This window comes from Eleutherodactylus coqui, chromosome 6 (genome assembly GCF_035609145.1).
Source record: "Eleutherodactylus coqui strain aEleCoq1 chromosome 6, aEleCoq1.hap1, whole genome shotgun sequence".
Lineage (NCBI taxonomy): Eukaryota > Metazoa > Chordata > Amphibia > Anura > Eleutherodactylidae > Eleutherodactylus > Eleutherodactylus coqui.
In genome coordinates this window covers 141,038,037-141,056,130 of record NC_089842.1, presented here as the reverse complement: position 1 = coordinate 141,056,130, position 18,094 = coordinate 141,038,037, and the positions used below count along the sequence as shown (strand labels likewise).

Here is an 18,094-nt window from a genome sequence, read left to right as displayed (position 1 = left end):
GTAGTCGGTTGGGAAACCTTTTTTCTTATAGCATAACTTATTTTTTGAGACTGTCTCCTGCCCAGGTCTTAAGCTATAGACCACACCTTGCAGTGTTTCCCAACACAGTGTTTTTTGTTGAAAATCGTAGAGACTCTGCTGAGGTATCTGCCAGGAATCTGGTGGCCATTTTAAACAATGGTACGCACTTAACTTCCTTCCTGGAGGTCCTCTGCTTGAGGCTGCATTCCCACGGATGTATATCGGCTCGGTTTTCATGCCGAGCCGATATAAGTCGTCCTTATGGGCGGGGGGGGGGGGGGGGGTCAATTCAAGCTCTCCCTCGGATAACTATCTCCGATAATTCAGATGTAGAGGACCTATACCCCCGAGTACAGGCCTTTTTTGCTGGTCTAGAAGGACCCAGCTGGGGCTGAGAGACTGGTTTCACTTTAAATGCCTGGACCTCTTCTCTGACCATCTGGTGGAGATGATCCATTAAGGATTCTTACTCCTCCCTGACTATATTTGTCATATAGTCAGTGCAAATTAATTACTTTGTATTGGTACTATGTGTGCAGGATGCTGCTGTGTTGCTTGTGAGCCCTGTAGTATGGGATGTACATGTAGCAGTGCTGTGTGTGTGTCATGCATGTACCAGAGCTGTGTGGCACATTGTGCCACCAGAAACACTGGTACTATAATTTCCTAATAATTATTAGTTTCCTTATAATCACCTTGCAGTGCCAACCAATTCCTTCTGTTTTCCTGGTTGGGATGGGGGGAATTATATATAGAGCTACCTGAAGAGGAATGTGCAGATGATGCGATTCTTCTCTTTTGTTAAGATGGTTGGTTCGTGGTTGTTCGGGGTTAGCCAATGCGATGCTAGTCAGACTGGCAGGCGAGACTATTCTGATAGATTTGTGAAGATAAAAATGTGATGGCTGTAGGCACAACTGACCGAAATATAAAGGTTCAACAACAATACAAGACGTGAGCTCAGCTTCTCAGTTTTATTTTATACTAGCATACAAGGACATGTTTTGGGGCAATGCACTTCCTCAGCTATAGGTGGGGATACACCTTATGTTAGCCGTTAGTATCTACATGGTGTACCAGGAAGAGAGGGATTTTTTTTTTTTTGTGTGCGCGCGCGCATGTGGCTTGTTAGCCCGGTAGACCATTGGTGTAGTTTGCTTTGAGTGGCCTAACACAGGGAACAAACTAAGTAGGTTTGGTGTCTGAAGGACAATAAGGTGCAAAGAAGAAATAAGATCATGCTCCCAAGGCAGGATTTTTATGGGATCTGCCCCAGAACGATAAGAGGGAATGACTGGGATCTACTTACAGGGACAAAAGCTTGGAGGGCAAACAGCACCAGAGAAGAACGAGAGGTTTGAACTGGACACCAGAGAGTCTCATCACCCTGTGCATCCTCAGCTGACGTTATCCAACTTTCTAAGAATCTAGTGCAGGAACAAAGGATATGTGATCAATGCTACTGCAGAGCAGTATCAACATAAGAAACAGCCTGAAAGTGGAGGGTAATCTGCCATCCAGAACTGCTCCACCTAGGTGGAGGAAGGCGGCGGATACCCGAAGAGCTGCTAGTATCAAGGGAGGGGTTAAGGCGGCTGTATGGTGGATTAACTTGGTATAAGCCTACTAGACTGATGGCTTACTCTAACTTGCTATACGAAAAAAAGGGAATGAGGTGGCTGGTACTGGTCATGATCGTGTGGTTATGAAGATACATTAACCAACATTGACCGATATTGGAGAACCTGGGTTAGATATGTACTGACCATATGCAATTATGCTTCTGCCCACCGATTGCAAACATAGCATAACAGCCGAGTATAGAATGCAGCGGCATACAGCAATGCTTTATGGAAGGTGATGAGATAATCTGAAGCTACTCTGATTGTAAACGCATGCTACTTAGACTCTAGCAGGAACATTGCTATTTCTCCGATAGATGGAAGATAGCAATAGGAGACGCTGTCGATATCATGTCTCTCAGTAATATAGTTACTCAATGTAGAGGTGTAATATGACAGTCAACATCTAGGACAGAAGATATAGTGATGACTGATTGTATATTATGTGATGATTAAAGGATCACAGTCCACCAGTAAAATATTTTTTTTTGCTATTTGGGTAAGGGGGGAATGAAGCAGCCTTATGATTATGATCATTGTTTAAACTTATCAGTTACAGAGCTGAGCATTATCAGCGATAACTATAAGTGAACGAACAGTGAGCAAGCTTTTTTGCATTTACACTGAACAAATATTACTCAAATTTGTTCGTTTGAATGAATTTTGAGCAATAATCATTGTGTGAATCGCCATACCTCTTCTACACCCTGCATGAACGTTTTCTTCTTTAGAGGGCGATAATACAGCAGTCTGATAGCAGTCATTGTAATCATGACCAGAAACTGATCAAATTTGCCAACAACACAAAGCTAGGAGGGATAGCTAACACTAAAGAAAGAGGATTCAAAGAGATCCTGACAAGCGTGAACAGTGGGTGGCAACTAACAGAATGGTATTTAACAGGGAGAAATGCAAAGTCCTACATCCGGGCAAGAAGTATTTAAAAAAAGACATACAGAATGGGAGGAATTGGGCTAAGCAGCAGCACATGAGAAAGACTCTGGTATACTACGGTAATAGATCACAGACTGAATATGAGTCAATAGTGTGATGCAACAGAAAAAAAAAGGCAAACGCAATTCTGTGTATAGAGTCTAGATCACGTGAGGTAATTATCACCTCTACTCTTCCTTGGTCAGACTTCATCAAATACTGTGTCCAGTTCTGGGCACCCAAATGGAAAAAAAATAGACAAACTGGAGCAAGTTCAGAGAAAAACAGCCAGGATGGTGAGCGGTCTGCAAATCAGGTACTATAAGGAATGGTTAAGGGATCTGGTAATGTTTTGCTTGCAAAATAGAAGTCTGAGAGGAGACTTCATAGAGGTCTACAAATATCTGAAGGGCTGTCACAGTGCAGAGGAATCAATCTTATTCTCATTTGTACAAGGAAAGACTAGAAGCAATGGGATGAAACTGAAAAGGGAAGAGACAAATTAGATATTAGACAGAGAGGGTGATCAGTGAGTGGAACAGGTTGCCACGGGAGGTGGCGAGTTCTCCTTCAATGGAAGTCTTCAAAACAGAGTCTGAACAGACATCACTCTGGGATGCTTTAGTGCATCCTACATTGAGCAAGGGGGCTATACAATGACCAAACATTAATTCCATGATCACTGCTATGGAAGAGAAATGATGGGGTAATGCTGTCTGTGACCAATAGCTGCGACATGAACAGTGTCTAGCTGTGATACACATACCCTCCCATTTGGAAGAGTAATGGAGATGCTAGTGCTTGCTATAACTGTGTGTTCATGTTATACATCCGCTAGCATATACCTACCCTCATATGGGAGGAAAAATGATGCAGCAGATGCACCTTCTGACCTGTGGGCGTTTCAGATGCAGAGTGTAGCAGTATTGCACTTACCCTCCTCTTGAAAAGGGAATGAGACTGCTGGTGCTTGCTGTAACTGCGCAGGAGTATCAAAAACAGATCCTAGCAGAAAATGTGCTAACCCTGCTTTGGATCAGAAAGAGGTAGCTGAAGGGCTGCAAGTTGAGGGACTGTAGACTTGAGGACCCAGCAATCTGAGAAATGGCTTCCTTGCTATTGTTACCAGAAAGAAGAATGGGAACACTGGACTGGAAGAGGAGGGGCTACTGAAGCTTGATCCCCCTACCTGAAGCTTCCCATAGGGTCACAAAAGGCATGCTGGGAAGCAGGGAGTGGGAAACCCTTCCCTGAGCGTGTACACTCAAAGTTCCACCCCTGAAACCTGCGGCCCGAATCCAGGTCCTAAATTATCCAGATGGCCACAACAGCGATTGGAGCATCTGAAAGACTGCAGTTACTCGCATGAGAGTGTAGGACAGACCTTCTGCAGCACGGCTCCTTCCATGGCTTAGCAGGGTTTTTCGGCGAGCAGGCCAAGAAGGGGATGGATGGAGAGATACTGGGGAAGGGGGAAAGCAGCCACCCTGTTCTAACTACCCTTATTCCTTCTGGAACTCCGGAGATGGTCTGAGTACCCTAATGGGGCTACCCAAATTTCAATATTGAGGAAGCCTCAAATAGAGAAGGGTAGGCTCTACCAGCAAGGAGGGTTAAAGGCACAGTTCAAGTTAGGTAATGTAGGAGTAGAAGATGACCTTGATGATGGAGGGAAAGGGTGTATGGCAACATACTTACCAAATTCCGTTTACTCACCTCATCTTCATCCTTTCCTGCAGCTTCCTCGAAGTACCAACAGGGTTATCCCTTCAGCGGTTTATGCCTTGTAAGGAGAGTACGCTGGATTGGGGTAGGAAAGAGAGGGGGTATGGGGAATGCATATTATATTCCACAAGACTTCTGCTCGATTCGCAACCTCATTGATTTTTTGGGTTGGCTGATTCACAATTCTAGCAACCTGATTGGTTGTTTGGGTTGGCTGATTCATAGTGATTGGTTGTTTGGGGAATTGGCCAACACAAACAAGCAATCACTGTGAATCAGCCAACCCAAACAACCAATCAGGTTTCTGGAATTGTGAATCAGCCAACCCAAAGAACCAATTAGGTTGCAAATCGAGCAGGAGTCTTGTGGAATAAGTTAATATGCACGGGGAACAGAAGGTGACCCCATAAGTGGCAAGAAGCAGAGTGATTGGTGCCACTCTCTTCCACTTTGTCTTCTTGGAGGAAGGAGTCACAGTGTGTCTCATGCAGCACTGTTTGCCCTCCCCAATTATGGGTTATCAGAGAAGTTAGCTCATCACCGATTCCTACCTAGATAGGAAAAAAAAAAGGGGGAGGGGGGTGGAAAACGACTAAAATAAGGAAATCAGAGAACACCGTCTGCCTCCTAGGGACAGTAAGCTAAGAAAAATTTAGCTCAGTGTCTGCAGGAGGGACTATTTGCTTAGTGTCTGCCTCCAAGTGGCAGGAGCTATACCCAAGGTCTTCTGTGTCCCCAATGACACGGACGAGAAAACTCATCCCTACTCTACGTTACAACACATAGTGTTTTGGTTCTATATAACATTAAAAATGTAGTCATATTATAGTAGCCCTGTATAAATCAAGTCCCTCAGCATCCATAAAACTATTAGTCTCCTGTGGCTTATTGAAGATGACAATAGTCTTCCACACAACTCCTGTTCTAGCTGGAGGAAACATTTTTTGCAGCTTCTTTTTAACAGAAAGGGTTCACTCACATGAGCTTATTTTGACTGCGTAACAGGCGTATCCACTGTGTACTTTACACAACCATATACTATAAAGCGCAAAACACAATAAGACATGCTGCTTTTTCACATACGTTAAAAACGCCGGTCTGAATGACAAGTCAATGGTGTTTTAGTGCCGCATATCACGAGTCTAAAATGCAGCCAAAACACATTCATGTGAGCCCAAATGCTGGTTTTTTTCAAGAATAAGCTGGAAAATGAAGTGTAATAGTCATTCTATTTTAGATTTTTCCTTGCCTTTCTCACAATAATTTCTGTCACTGAAAGTGAAACATTCCCAATTATTGATCGACGGGGAGCTCCGGGACTTTGCTAGAAGGAATCTATGTGCCCATTCAATCAGCAATAAATATGGAAGGCTCTTCCATAATGTTCAAGAATTCAAATCAGAAATAAAATTGGCAGTATTCATTCCTTCAGATTTCTCTGGAAATCCAATAAAGCGGTCTTTTTCTTAAAGGGGTTTTGTCAAAAAAATAAAATCTAAAAACTTACCTATTCCTTCCCTGTCTGTCTCCCGGTTGAGCTTCTCCAGTGCCCCAGATCAGCTCACTGCAGGCTGGGCCCAGCTTGTTATGAAGGCTGCTCATCACAAACTCCTTCCTGCTGCGTCAGTGAAGGTCAAGTCCCTGTGCTGTAGCTTCACTGCCTAGGAAGGAATTGTAATCTATTTCAGAGACAGCTGGCATGAGCAATCTCTGAAGAGGATAGGCAGTCCTCCTGCTGGCCTGTGAGCTGTGACATAATGTACATTGGCAGACTGCCAACCTAATGTAGGTAACCTCACAGGAAGGAGAAGAATCAGGCAAGTGGAGGTGAAGTGACCCCCTGGACTGCAGGAGACAGGAGAAGATAAGGGAGGTGAAGATCTGGTAAGTAGACTGATGGGGGAGGAATTGATAAGTAGAGCATTTTTCTTTTTTAGTGACAGAACCCCTTTAATGTAGTAGCTGCATCACTCCCCTTCGCTGTGTATCTAGCCAAAGCAATGTGCATTAAGAATAATGATGATCACCTGCATATTATTAACAACCTTTATTCATATAGTACTTTACAATAAAGTCATTAGCATTCACTGCTTTCACTGACAGAAGTGGTATAGAGTCCCCAGACTCCACTCACTAGTTTAAGTCTTTATGGGTCCCTGTTTAAAATGCATGTGTCTCCCAACATGTGCATTTTAACCATGTCCTAATACAATACAGTTTAAGTGATTAATGCATTGTCATCTGGATATTCGGCTTTAGTTATTACCCAAACGCTCCTTTAAACACAAACACACAAAACATAAAATACATATACACTGTAAGCAAGTATATGTATAATTTATTTTTCTTTCCAGCAAAGAAAAAATAAAGGACACATATTTAAAATATTCTCAAAGTTGCAAAAGAAAATATATAAATTATCTGATATATTTGAAATCATTTTTTTAACATTTTTTTTTTCATTAAAAAAATGAACAATTTCGTCTCGCTGCTAAGTGGCATAATGACTTCACAGAAAATGCCGGGGAAGGCATGGGTTAGCAAGGTGGATACAGAACACATAGTTTACACCGATTTCCCTCTTGTACCATTACTGTATTTCTTTAGAAGTAACTACAAGGACAGTCAACATGCACCAACCACACAGGGCCAGTGAAAGGCACGTTCAAATTAAAATGCTGATTGTTATATGACAAATAGACAACTCAAAAAATACACAGGTAGAAAATCTAAAATATTGAAGTTGACTACAGCACCCTTGCCTAATCCCTTATCTCCATTAGGTCAGTGATGTGAGACAGAAGGATAAATCGTCCTGGGGCACAAATGTAGTATTACATGTTAGAGTTGGGTTTAAAGGGGTTCTCTGGGTTTAGGAAACTGATCTATATTGATTCACTATAATGTACTACATTAAGTGTCTGAGCATGGAGCGTGAGGTCCACACTATGGATCTATTCACCTACAGGTTGGTATATGGACTTGGTCTATATACACAACAGGGAAAAGCCTTAAGACACAAGCCTCTACCCAGCCACCGGTTGGAGACTGAACTGGGAGGTTGGAAGGCTGAGTCTGGGTACGTAAGTGTTAAACTTACCTCCCCCCCGTGTGCGAGTGCAGAAAGCCTCCATTCAATGCATTGAGTGGCGCTGCCAAGTAGTCTTCCATTCTAATTTTACAATGGGAAGAGTACTTAGTGGTGCCAATCAATGCATTGAGTGGCAGCTTCCACCACTCACACAAGGGGAATGACGGAAAGGTAAATAAAATCCTTACATCCCCGGACTCAGCGGGTCACCTACTTTCAGCCCATAAGCTTAGTTTATAGGGCTAAAGGTAAGTGACAGAACTTCTTTAAAGGGATTGTAAAGGATTACTAAAGAGTCGGCTTTTCTTTCCCAGTAACGGGCTGTGTTTGGCATTGCAGCTCAGCCTCATTCACTTGAATGGGGATGTACCTCAATATCAAACATAAGCCATGGACAACAGCACTATCGCTTCTATATATATAAAATTAAAAAAAAGAACCCTTTTCTTCGTAACCCAGGACAATACCTTTAATTTTCAACAATTAAAAGTAATGAATCAAGAGACAAATATTACTTTATCAGAGATAAACCCCTTAAAGTTCTTCACCATTTACATTTATTGCAGGGTGAGGTGGGGAATAAGTGACTGCTGTCAAGCCGCTTCCCCCTCTGCTGTCAGTATAGTCTCAAGGATGCCAAAAATGGAAAGACCGAGTCATATCTGACAATATGGTTGCTATAGATACACTTACTACCAACTAGTTTTCAGTGCCGTTGTAAGGCAGCATATTTCTAGCAACCAGTCTATCCTGGAATATGGAGGTCTTTTGCTCAAGGCAGTATTGCCACTAAACTGAGAGGACACAAAGGGCAAAAAGGCATGAAGGAACTTAGAGGATCTGGCAGCACTCCTGACATTCTGCAGCTTCTGTCATGGCCATTTGATGTGCCGTTCTTGCTATTCCTCTGAGAACCTTATGAATAAGTTAGCAATGAGGCGTTACTAGTTGGTTAGTATCCCTACACAATCTTCTATTGTCCAATCAGTGCTGACAATGTCAGGTTGTAGACACACCACCCTTTTTAACAAGATCAATAGTAACAATAGTAACACCCAGTTGTCAATCTAGTCAAACTTCTCTAGGTGAATTTTTTTAAAATTTCTTTTAGGAGAAAAGTATTTACTAAAACGGACATATCAGGAGTGGTGGCAGCGCCTCTAAGTATCTATTGCTTTTTATTATTTGCAAAAAAATATTTTGGTGGAGAAACTAACAATCCAATGTCCATATACAAGAAATAAGGGATATTGGGAAATAATAGACGGTGGTTTTCATTGTAACTAACTGAACATATATAAGCAATAGGAGAAAGCAAAGAAAAAACCCCACCCAACAACCCAAGAATACTTGTGATCCTACAGTCAGAGTGGTCCACAAATTTATGTTGATAGCTTATACTGTACAGAATGAGAAATAAAGGGGTTCCTGACTATTGGTTTGTTGTAAGAGTCCCATAAGTAGGGGGGCCAGCAGTGGGACCTCCACTGGTGTGGAAAATAAAAGGTCCTGGTTCATGTTTTCAATAGGAAAGTGACTATGCAACTAAAGTCATTTCTCTATTGAAATCAATGGGAGGCACATATCAAAAGTCAAAAACACCTTTAAAAGTAGTAATGTGGTCATACTAAAAAGTTAGGCTCTAAATAACTAGTCTAACCTCTGTCAATTGCCCATTGGGGCCTTGAAGGTTACTGAATTGGGAAACAAAAACAAGTTTTTTTTCCCCATTCACATTTTATATCATGAAATGGGCTATTAAAAAAAACTAGTCAAATAGTAAAAGGATTGCATCTTCCACAACAACATTTATCATAGGGACTACCGGCTACAGAACAGATGTAACGGCTGGTATACAGTACTGAAACAGAATTCAGCCCACATATGATTGACATCGACAAGGGCATGAAAACTGATGTAACTACTATTACACAGCATATAAGTGCATCAAGTTCTTATCTGCAAGTCAACAATACAAATAAAGTGCCTCTGTAAAAGTATACATACTGTGTTAACTCCACTGTGATATAGGAAACAAAAACATCTAAACCCAACTAAAAACGGACATGCAAATTATTGCTTTATAATTAGAATAAACTAATACATCAGTTACTACCGTCATGGATGTCCGAAATGCATCAAATGCCCACTAGCCATCGGAGGTTATTATTTTGGTCTACTTTAACAGAAATGTATATTTTAATGTCAATGATATACAGGGTTATTAAAAAGGAGGAGATTTTGGATTAAATTACAAACAAAAACTACAATAGACTGGTACACTATCAACACATCACTGAAAAGAGGAAGGTTCACAGTTTAGGACATACCTGTAAGTTCCATCTCCTGTCACGCCTTGCCACAAGCAAACTTACAAGTGGCACAGAAAATTTGTTGAGCTTGGTTGCATATGAAAAACACACACCCTGTCCGCCCGCACAGGTCTCATAAGAATGTGGAACGTATTAAAGGCACCCAACACTGCGGCATAAGATGGAACTTACTAGTATGTCGTAAGCTTTGAACCTTCCTCTTTTCAGTAATGTGTGGATTGTGTACCTCTTTAATAAATCCCCAAATCTGCTCCTTTATCAATAACCCCGTATAATTTTCACAATCAGGAATTTGACTAAACTTAATGAGTTTGCCCGCTCTTCCAACAGGTCCGTTTTAGTACTTGTATTCACCAGGAATCTTCTCTTAGATCTCTGTGTTGGGTCATTCTTTTGTCGTCTCTCCTGGAAATTGATAGACAGAATAGATCTTTTTCAATAGGGTGTGACACTTGTTAGCACTGTAGCAACGCTCCCCATCAACAAGATGAAGAGCAACACCCAGTTGTCAATCTTAATTTCCACGTGGAATGACAGACATCACAAAACCGATATAAGAGGAGAAGCTTCAGAACTGATATTTTATGCAAACGTTTACTAAAATGGCCATAATAGATGAGCGAGCAATCCTCCAACATCTCTAGTTTAAAAGCTAACTAGGGAATACGATTCTAATATATTCTCCTTAGTTGACTGAATTGCAGGATCTGAACCTAAAAAAGGTACAGGCTTCCTGATGCCAATTGACCGGTTGCTGTCAGGCTTTCACAGCAGTGTAGCCTACAGTGCATAAGGGAAGTTGATTACCTATGACTGGCCTTAGGATTCATTCCACAGCTTAAAATTCTGGAAAGCTCCATACTAGGGTAGCATTTAAAGAGACCCCCGCCTAATAGCTTGTTTGGTGAATTTTTCGCCATTTTGCATTACTTCTCTGTGTGGATAACTACAGATGTAATACCCTCTCAGAAGAAGAAGAAATAATAATGTACGCCTGTCATGAGGCAGGTGCATTTAAACAGGGAACTTACAGCCAGTAAGCACTTAGGGTACGTTCACACATGGCAAAAATCGGTGTGGACTTTCTGTAGTGCAGATTCTGACGTGAATCAGCACTAAAATCCACAGCACAAAATCCGCTATGTGCAAACACGCCCGTAATGGATAAAGTAGTGGCCAACTTGTATAGGTCCCTTAACATTACCTGACAACTTAGACAAGACAGGCTAAAAATGTGCCACATTATCACAACGGCTCATGATGGGCGATAAATTCAGTGCATCTTAGGACACTTTCGTCTAACTTTACGCAATCTATTGGTTGGCTTACTTTGTGCCAAGGTTTTGGAGCACATTGTCACATTTTAAAAGGGAACCTGCCAGTTCTGCATGCTGTCTAAACTGAAGGCAACATGCTATAGAGCAGGAGGAGCGGAGCAGATTGCTATATAGCTTTGTAGGAAAATATTCAGTACAACTTGTATTATATTCATTGGCCTCTCTGCTTATTCTAAGTATAGTGGTCCAGTGGGTGACTGACAGCTGTGTAGGACTGTGCATACAGAAATAGTTGTCAAATCACTGATAGCTTAAGGCTTATTTACACGGAGCAATGATCGCTCAAAAAAAAAGCTACAAAGCGATCGTTTGAGCCATCATCGTTGCGTCTAAAGCGCGCCCATCGTGCACTCCTAGCTGAACGTTAAATTCAGGCCAACCTAAAAATCGACGTTCGGCCTTATAAGCAGTTCTCCGCGGGTAGTGCTGATAGCATTGTTTCCCGTCAGAGAACAAAGGAACTGAAAGAGGATAAGAGCCCTCGCGCTGGTAACAATTCAGCTAAAGGTTTCATTTGCATGCTAAATTGCTTTTAAGTAGCCGAGCAGCTACTTAATAGTTGATCCAAAATGATCGCTCAAAGCTGTCACTGAAACTTTTTGGGCAATTTTTGAGCGATCATCGCTCCGTGTAAATTTGCCTTCACAGCGGCTATGGGCAGACCTCAGAATGAGCAGAAATATAAATTAATACAAATTATACTACATTTTTTCCAATAAAACTCTATACCAATCCACTCAGCTCCTCCTGCCCGAGAACATGCTGCCGGCAGAATGGACAGCATGTTCCATGTGATCTACTTAGTCAGAATTCTGTCACATTTGGTCTAGTAAACTTCCCCTGTTGAATAGATTTTGTAATGTATAATGCCAGTATTCAGCACACTTGCTGAGGGCAGATTAAGCGTAACCTCCTGGTAGTACACAGATCACCACATCTTCAAGCAATAAGGTACAAAAAGCTCTGAAGCAGACAGCGAGATCTGTGCAAATGTCTGCAAGTCAGAGCCAGCTGCAAAAACGTAAATGAATGCTAAATACCTCTTTAGTATGCACAATATACACAGACTGGGCAATGTCATTCCTAGTACACTTTAATGGGTTACATGTTTATGGGATGACAATAAGGCACTGCTAATATTATTACTGAGAATCTAACAACTTAGGAAACTTTTCATTGTAGGAGGATTTCTTTTGGTAACCTCATTACAGAAAGCTATTACAGCAAACACAATCAGAATGGGATGCCTGTGGACTAGAATACAAACAGGTTGGACACTGAAAAGAAAAAGAAAAGTTTATGTTTTTATCAGAGGCATTGGACAACAGATGGAGTTACACAACTATGCCTGACAAAGGCAATAATCCAGCTGAGGCATTAAGTCCACGAGCCAATTATTGCAGTGTGCACATCTGCATAGACTTCTTTTTTTATTATTTGTGATGGATCAAGTTGGGAATAGCAAAATAACAAAAAAAAAAAATTTGGTTTCGACTTATTGTGCTTAAGTCTGGGGCATCGTGTGCCATCCAAAAAAAGAGTAAAATAAAATTTATATATAATTTAAATTTAATTAATTCCTGTTTTTTTTTCTTCTTTTTTTAGTTACCGTTGCCACTTTCATATATAAATATATAAAAGCATGTGTGAGATAGATGTGTGTACATATAATATTTTACATATATATGCACATACATTATACAAACACACATATATGCTATTAACTTTCAGTGCAAAAAAATAGTATCGTTTGTCTCTTGCTTTCACAATCTTCTTGTATACAATGGATTACAACGGCTTCTGGATTGGTGGCTCCTAGTTCCTTGTACAGAGACAGAGGCTTGGTCTTTGTCCTGGTTTTAAATCCATATGTATACTTAATGCAGATCTTTGGATGTACAGTCATCTATTTCTGATGCCAGATTAGGGGACAATGTTTACCTAGAAGAATACAAAATGAAGACGCTAAACAGCCGCTGTTACAGAACCATCACTTCTACCATAAGAAGGTGCAAAGTAAAGGAAAGTCCTAGAGGACTCATTAACATGCAAGTAGGTCCCATTAAATCTTATGCGCAAATATAAAATATTTCTGGTTAGCCAATAAAGGTTATAGAATACCTATCTATTTTGGCACAAAAGGGTGTCTCATCACATAGATTGATCACGCTAAGACACCACCACACTATTTCTGCAGATTTAAGAACTATTAAAAGGGGTTTTCCGGGACGAAGATACTGTCGATTTATTCTCAGGGTAGGTCATCAAAAGACGACCAGTGGGGGTCCGGTGTTCAGGACTAGAGATGAGCGAGCATACTCGCTAAGGGCAATTGCTTGAGCGAGCATTGCCCTTAGCGAGTACCTGCCCGCTTGAGAGAAAAGGTTCGGTTGCCGGCGCGGGGGACCAGTGAGTAGCGGCAGTCAGCAGGGTGGAGAGAGGAAGAGAGAGATCTCCCCTCCGTTCCTCCTCGCTCTCCCCCGCAGCTCCCTGCCCGCCGTCGGCACCCGAACCTTTTGTCTCGAGCGGGCAGGTACTCGCTAAGGGCAATGCTCGCTCGAGCAATTGCCCTTAGCGAGTATACTCGCTCATCACTACTCAGGACCCATGTCAATCAGCTGTCTGAAGTGCCACAGCCACTTCACCGCATACGATGTGCATAGCAGCTGTGTGTGGTATAACAGCAAAATCTCATTCACTTGAATGGAACTGAGCTGCTCCTATATTGTGTTTGATCAACGTGATGTCACAGGCCTCAGAGGAAACCGCAGCACTGCCTCTTCAATTAGCGGATTAGTTGGGGTCTTCTCATCAGGACCCCTGACATTGATGGTCTATTCTGAGAAAAGGTCATCTTAACCCCAGAAAACCCCTACAGGAATTTTCATTTACCTAAGTTACAAAAAGTAGTAGAAATTCATCTTAATCGTGATGAAATGAACTGTCTCCTTAGCTGGATTCAGAGACCAAGGTCCTTAAAGACGCACAATGCGTTTAATGAAAGTGCATAGATAAATGTAATGAGAAGATATCTTTAGAAGAGAAATTACCGTAGTAGAACATTTCTATTAGGGTGCATTCACGTGTTATCTGACTGAGAAATGCGACCAGATATGGCACTTAAAAAGCTGTGATTTTTCCATGCTTGAAAATCATATTTCAAGAGATAAAATAGAAAAATCACATCTACATGCGAATGTGATGACTTTTTTTGCAGCCATAGGAACTAATGGGCGACACAGTCAGGCACAACTTTATTAAAATTCTTACCGGATTTCTGTCTGATTTTCATTAGAGTTCTTATCTAAAGTGTCATTTGTTAATTCCAAGCTCTGTTGTTTAGACTCTGCAGTGCTATCCATCTGTGAGGTAGATGGGGCTCTGTCTTCCACCCTGCATCACAATAAGGGAGGAGAAAATATGAGGAAGGAAGTTGGCATATCCAGACTTTTTTCACATACTGTGTCAAAAGGAAGATCCGATTTGCCTCTAGTGTAAGGCTAATGTCACACGGGTGAGCGCTTGCCAATATGTGTTTTTTTCCGCAAATGTGAGGCGTTTTTGTAACTGCTGACAGCCGTGGCGGCGGATCGCAGAGTTCCTCCCATTGTTTTTAATGGGGAAACCCCACATCACACCATACCGCGTGCACCTAGCCAGACCAATTGAGAACAATGGGAGATACAATGCGACAGCACGCACAAAGATAGGTCGTGCTGCGTCAAAAGAACGGGGTTCAGATTCATGCGCCTCGTAAATCCAAAAGAATTAGCTATGTAAAATAGGGGAAAATTGGCTTCTATCTCATAGGTTTTTACCTTTCTCTCGACCAACATTGTAGGATAAAAGTCTAAACTGGATGGACGCATGTCTTTTTCCAGCCTTACTAACCATGTTACTATGTATGCTTTTAGCCCACCACCTTCTCCTATTACTAAAATTAAATGATTTATGCCATAGCCATAATCCATATTTTCATTGCTAATCTTCTGCAGTCTAGGTATGCTATCATAGGGCATACGGACGCAGACAACCCATTTACAAAATGGACAAATAGATTATTCTTCTGCTACTGAGACATGTTTAAAAAGAGATCTTGTCACCACTTCTGTCACCATGTCTATTTTACTAAATAGTTTTATTTCTCATGACGTAATCCTGAAGCTTCTATTATAACTCTGCATTGTTCTGTTCCTCTGTAATTCCTCCTGAATATTTATAAACTAACAGCTAGGTGTTACTATTCATTAACTTGTCAAAGTTGCATGTCTCTACACAGTCCAATGCTGTCAGCACTGATTGGACCCTATTGGATTGTGTAGGAACACAACTAATAGCACATTATTCATAAAGACCTATGATGAATAACAGAGGAAGAGCCCAAAGTAGAGTTCTAAGTAAAGCTAATCCAGATTCATGTTTCATGAAGAATACAAGTATTTACTAATACAAACACTTCAGGAGAGCAGACATGTCTGCAGAACAAAGCTCTTTGGTGCTTCAGTTATTGCTCCAATGAGCGTTTTCAGAAGAATCACTTTTTGGCGTAAATATTCACAAGTGACATTTTTCACATTGTGAAATTTTGAGCAAAAGTGTATTTAAAAATAAACCAGAAGGAGTAAAATCATTCAGTCTTTTACACTGGATAGAAAACAGCTGAGGACAGAGTACTGAAAGAGATGGACCCTATGTAAAAAAGATCAAAGAGGCCATTATCTCACATCTTGTCCCCATGGTGCTATCCAGAGTCTGTCCTTTCTTCCATCCCCATACAGTTTTCTGCATGGAGGAAAGAAACCAGTGCTGGATTCAAAATGCAATGTGAACCCAGCCTCCATCTGCACTACAGCCATGTGTAGATTGGGTAATGACAAACGCTGTCCTGGAACTTATTGCTGCAACATGTTTAAGTACATATCTGCATTGCTTTACCTATAAAACAGGTACGGTATAATGGCATATGTTGTGCACTGCCATCTCCATTATACAAAAAAAGCAAAATAAAAACCAAAACCCATGCTATGAAACAGTGCCAACATAAACTCCGTCCCCATTCTGCAGGTTAAAGTAAACCACGACCGTTACTATACCTGTTAGTATCTTCTGTCACAGTTTCATCTTGCGTCACAGGCTCAGCAGTTTCACCATTTAAAGTCAACCTGCATGTGGTTTCATCCCCAGGTTCACTGGACGATGTTATTGTACCCGTTTCTGCAGCAGAACACTGTGGGGCTGCTATAGTTTCCTGGGAATTACCCAGTGTGGCTGAGGTTTGAATGGTTTCTAGATAATGGGAGTGAAGGGGAGATTTGAGAAAGACCGTGACATACAGGAAAAAAAATACTATATAGCTGTAGATACACCCCCTAGGGTGTATCAATCTGTTTAAAACTTATATACCTTACTAAGTTCCTGCATCTTTTTTCAATGTCTTTCCAGTGAGGATTCTTAGGAGGTTTTTCGAACAGCTGGACGGTTTCCTTACATCCTCTTACTGGCAAGAACAGACATGGAGTCCTTACAAACTGTGCAGGCCTTGTGGGAGACTGGCAGCCCCAACTATGGTTTTGCATTTCTTAGCCTCGCAGTAAATGTATGCCCAATGGTGGCTAGACATGTTTAGTAATGCAGTTACCGAACTAGCAGGGGATGTGTTGTGTTCATATGGAAGTTTTAGTATCTATGATCTTCTTTCTCCCTCTTAAGTCCTAGATGCCAATGTGATGTAGGCCCTTTTATCCATTCGGTAGTTGTGTGATGGGTGTGGGTAGAGAAGGATGCATTGGTGTGTGGTGGCCCATTTCGGTGAGCAATAAAGTTAATATGTAGCATGTCTCTCTAGAACAGCAAGTCTCTATGGAACAGCAGCTCACTAATGTTTCGGTTTAATGAACTGCCTCCTATTAGATATTTTCGTCAGTCACAACTCTGATGAGTGAGCTTGAGTACAAGTCACTGATATTTGCCTGAAAAACCCCTTTAAAATAGTATATACAAACCTTTTATAGATGTATCGGATGCTTCACTGTTATTTACTTCCTGAGCTGAACTGTTTTCGGATTCTGTAGGTGCTTCTGCAGGAGTCGTTGATTGGGAACTTTAGAAAAATAAGAGAATACACTGTAGAATGAGCAATTAAAAAATAGAGCATTTGATTGTAAACTATAGAGTCAAAAATGGTCACCATTAAACATCACACTGTTTGGAAGCTTTACAATATTCTGTCATTCTACAATAATCCGTACCCTCAGAGCTACTAAGAAAGTGTTGCTGTATGGACCACTACTTTAGCCCAATGTCCATGGGCGGATTTGAATTGCAGAAGATCCGTTCAAGCCGCCGACAGGGAAACATGAGCGCCCGCAACTGAATTAAAGCATGCAGATTTGATTTGCAGATCTTTAGATGCGGAAATCAAATCACAGCATGCTCTATTTTAGTGTGGTTTTAACATGGACGCTTTCCATTGAAGTCAATGGTAGCCGTCCGATCCGCAATTAACATTGTGGACAGGCCACGGATTCCGCGGAAAGTAGGAGTTTGAAGAAAGGAAAAAAAAAAACCATTTACTGCGCATTACTGGACGTACGGGGGATTTAAATGCTGTCAGAATTGACAGCAGCATTTAAAGCGTTAATAGCCGCGATCGGCCGATTGCAGCTATTGCCTGCGGGTGTCAGCTCTAATCAACAGCTGACGCCTGCGCTGTATGAAGAGAGGTCGCCCCACAACCGCTCAATACATACTCAGATGTTCCAGGACGTAAATGTACGTCCTGGAGCGGGAAGGGCTTAAAGAGTAGCTACACTTTTCAGAAACTTGACGTCTCTCCAACCAAAATTTGCAGCATATTTCCCAGCGGATCTGCAGTCCTTCAATTGAATGGGGGCAACATGTGTTAGTAACATAGTATGCAAGGCTTAAAGAAAAAACAAAACAAAAACAAACATAGGTCCATCCAGTTTAGCCCATTACCCCCCAATGTTGACCCAGAAGATGGCAAAAAAAAAAAAAAACAACTCAAGAAGG

The 18,094-nt window shown here is 41.4% G+C and overlaps 1 protein-coding gene across 2 annotated transcripts in view; it reads right to left on the bottom strand.

The window, feature by feature from the left end:
• Window positions 1-6,333: 6,333 nt before the first annotated feature.
• Window positions 6,334-18,094, bottom strand: part of PPP6R1 (protein phosphatase 6 regulatory subunit 1) — a 79,508-nt gene continuing 67,747 nt past the window's right edge. For both annotated transcript variants that reach the window (XM_066607751.1, XM_066607752.1), the window contains 4 exons: window positions 17,065-17,162; window positions 16,156-16,348; window positions 14,333-14,455; window positions 6,334-13,003 (listed from right to left, as the gene is read on the bottom strand). In XM_066607751.1, coding sequence (XP_066463848.1) covers window positions 13,000-13,003; window positions 14,333-14,455; window positions 16,156-16,348; window positions 17,065-17,162 — 418 coding nt within the window. In that variant the 3' untranslated portion in view covers window positions 6,334-12,999. The remainder of the gene's footprint in view (window positions 13,004-14,332; window positions 14,456-16,155; window positions 16,349-17,064; window positions 17,163-18,094) is intronic.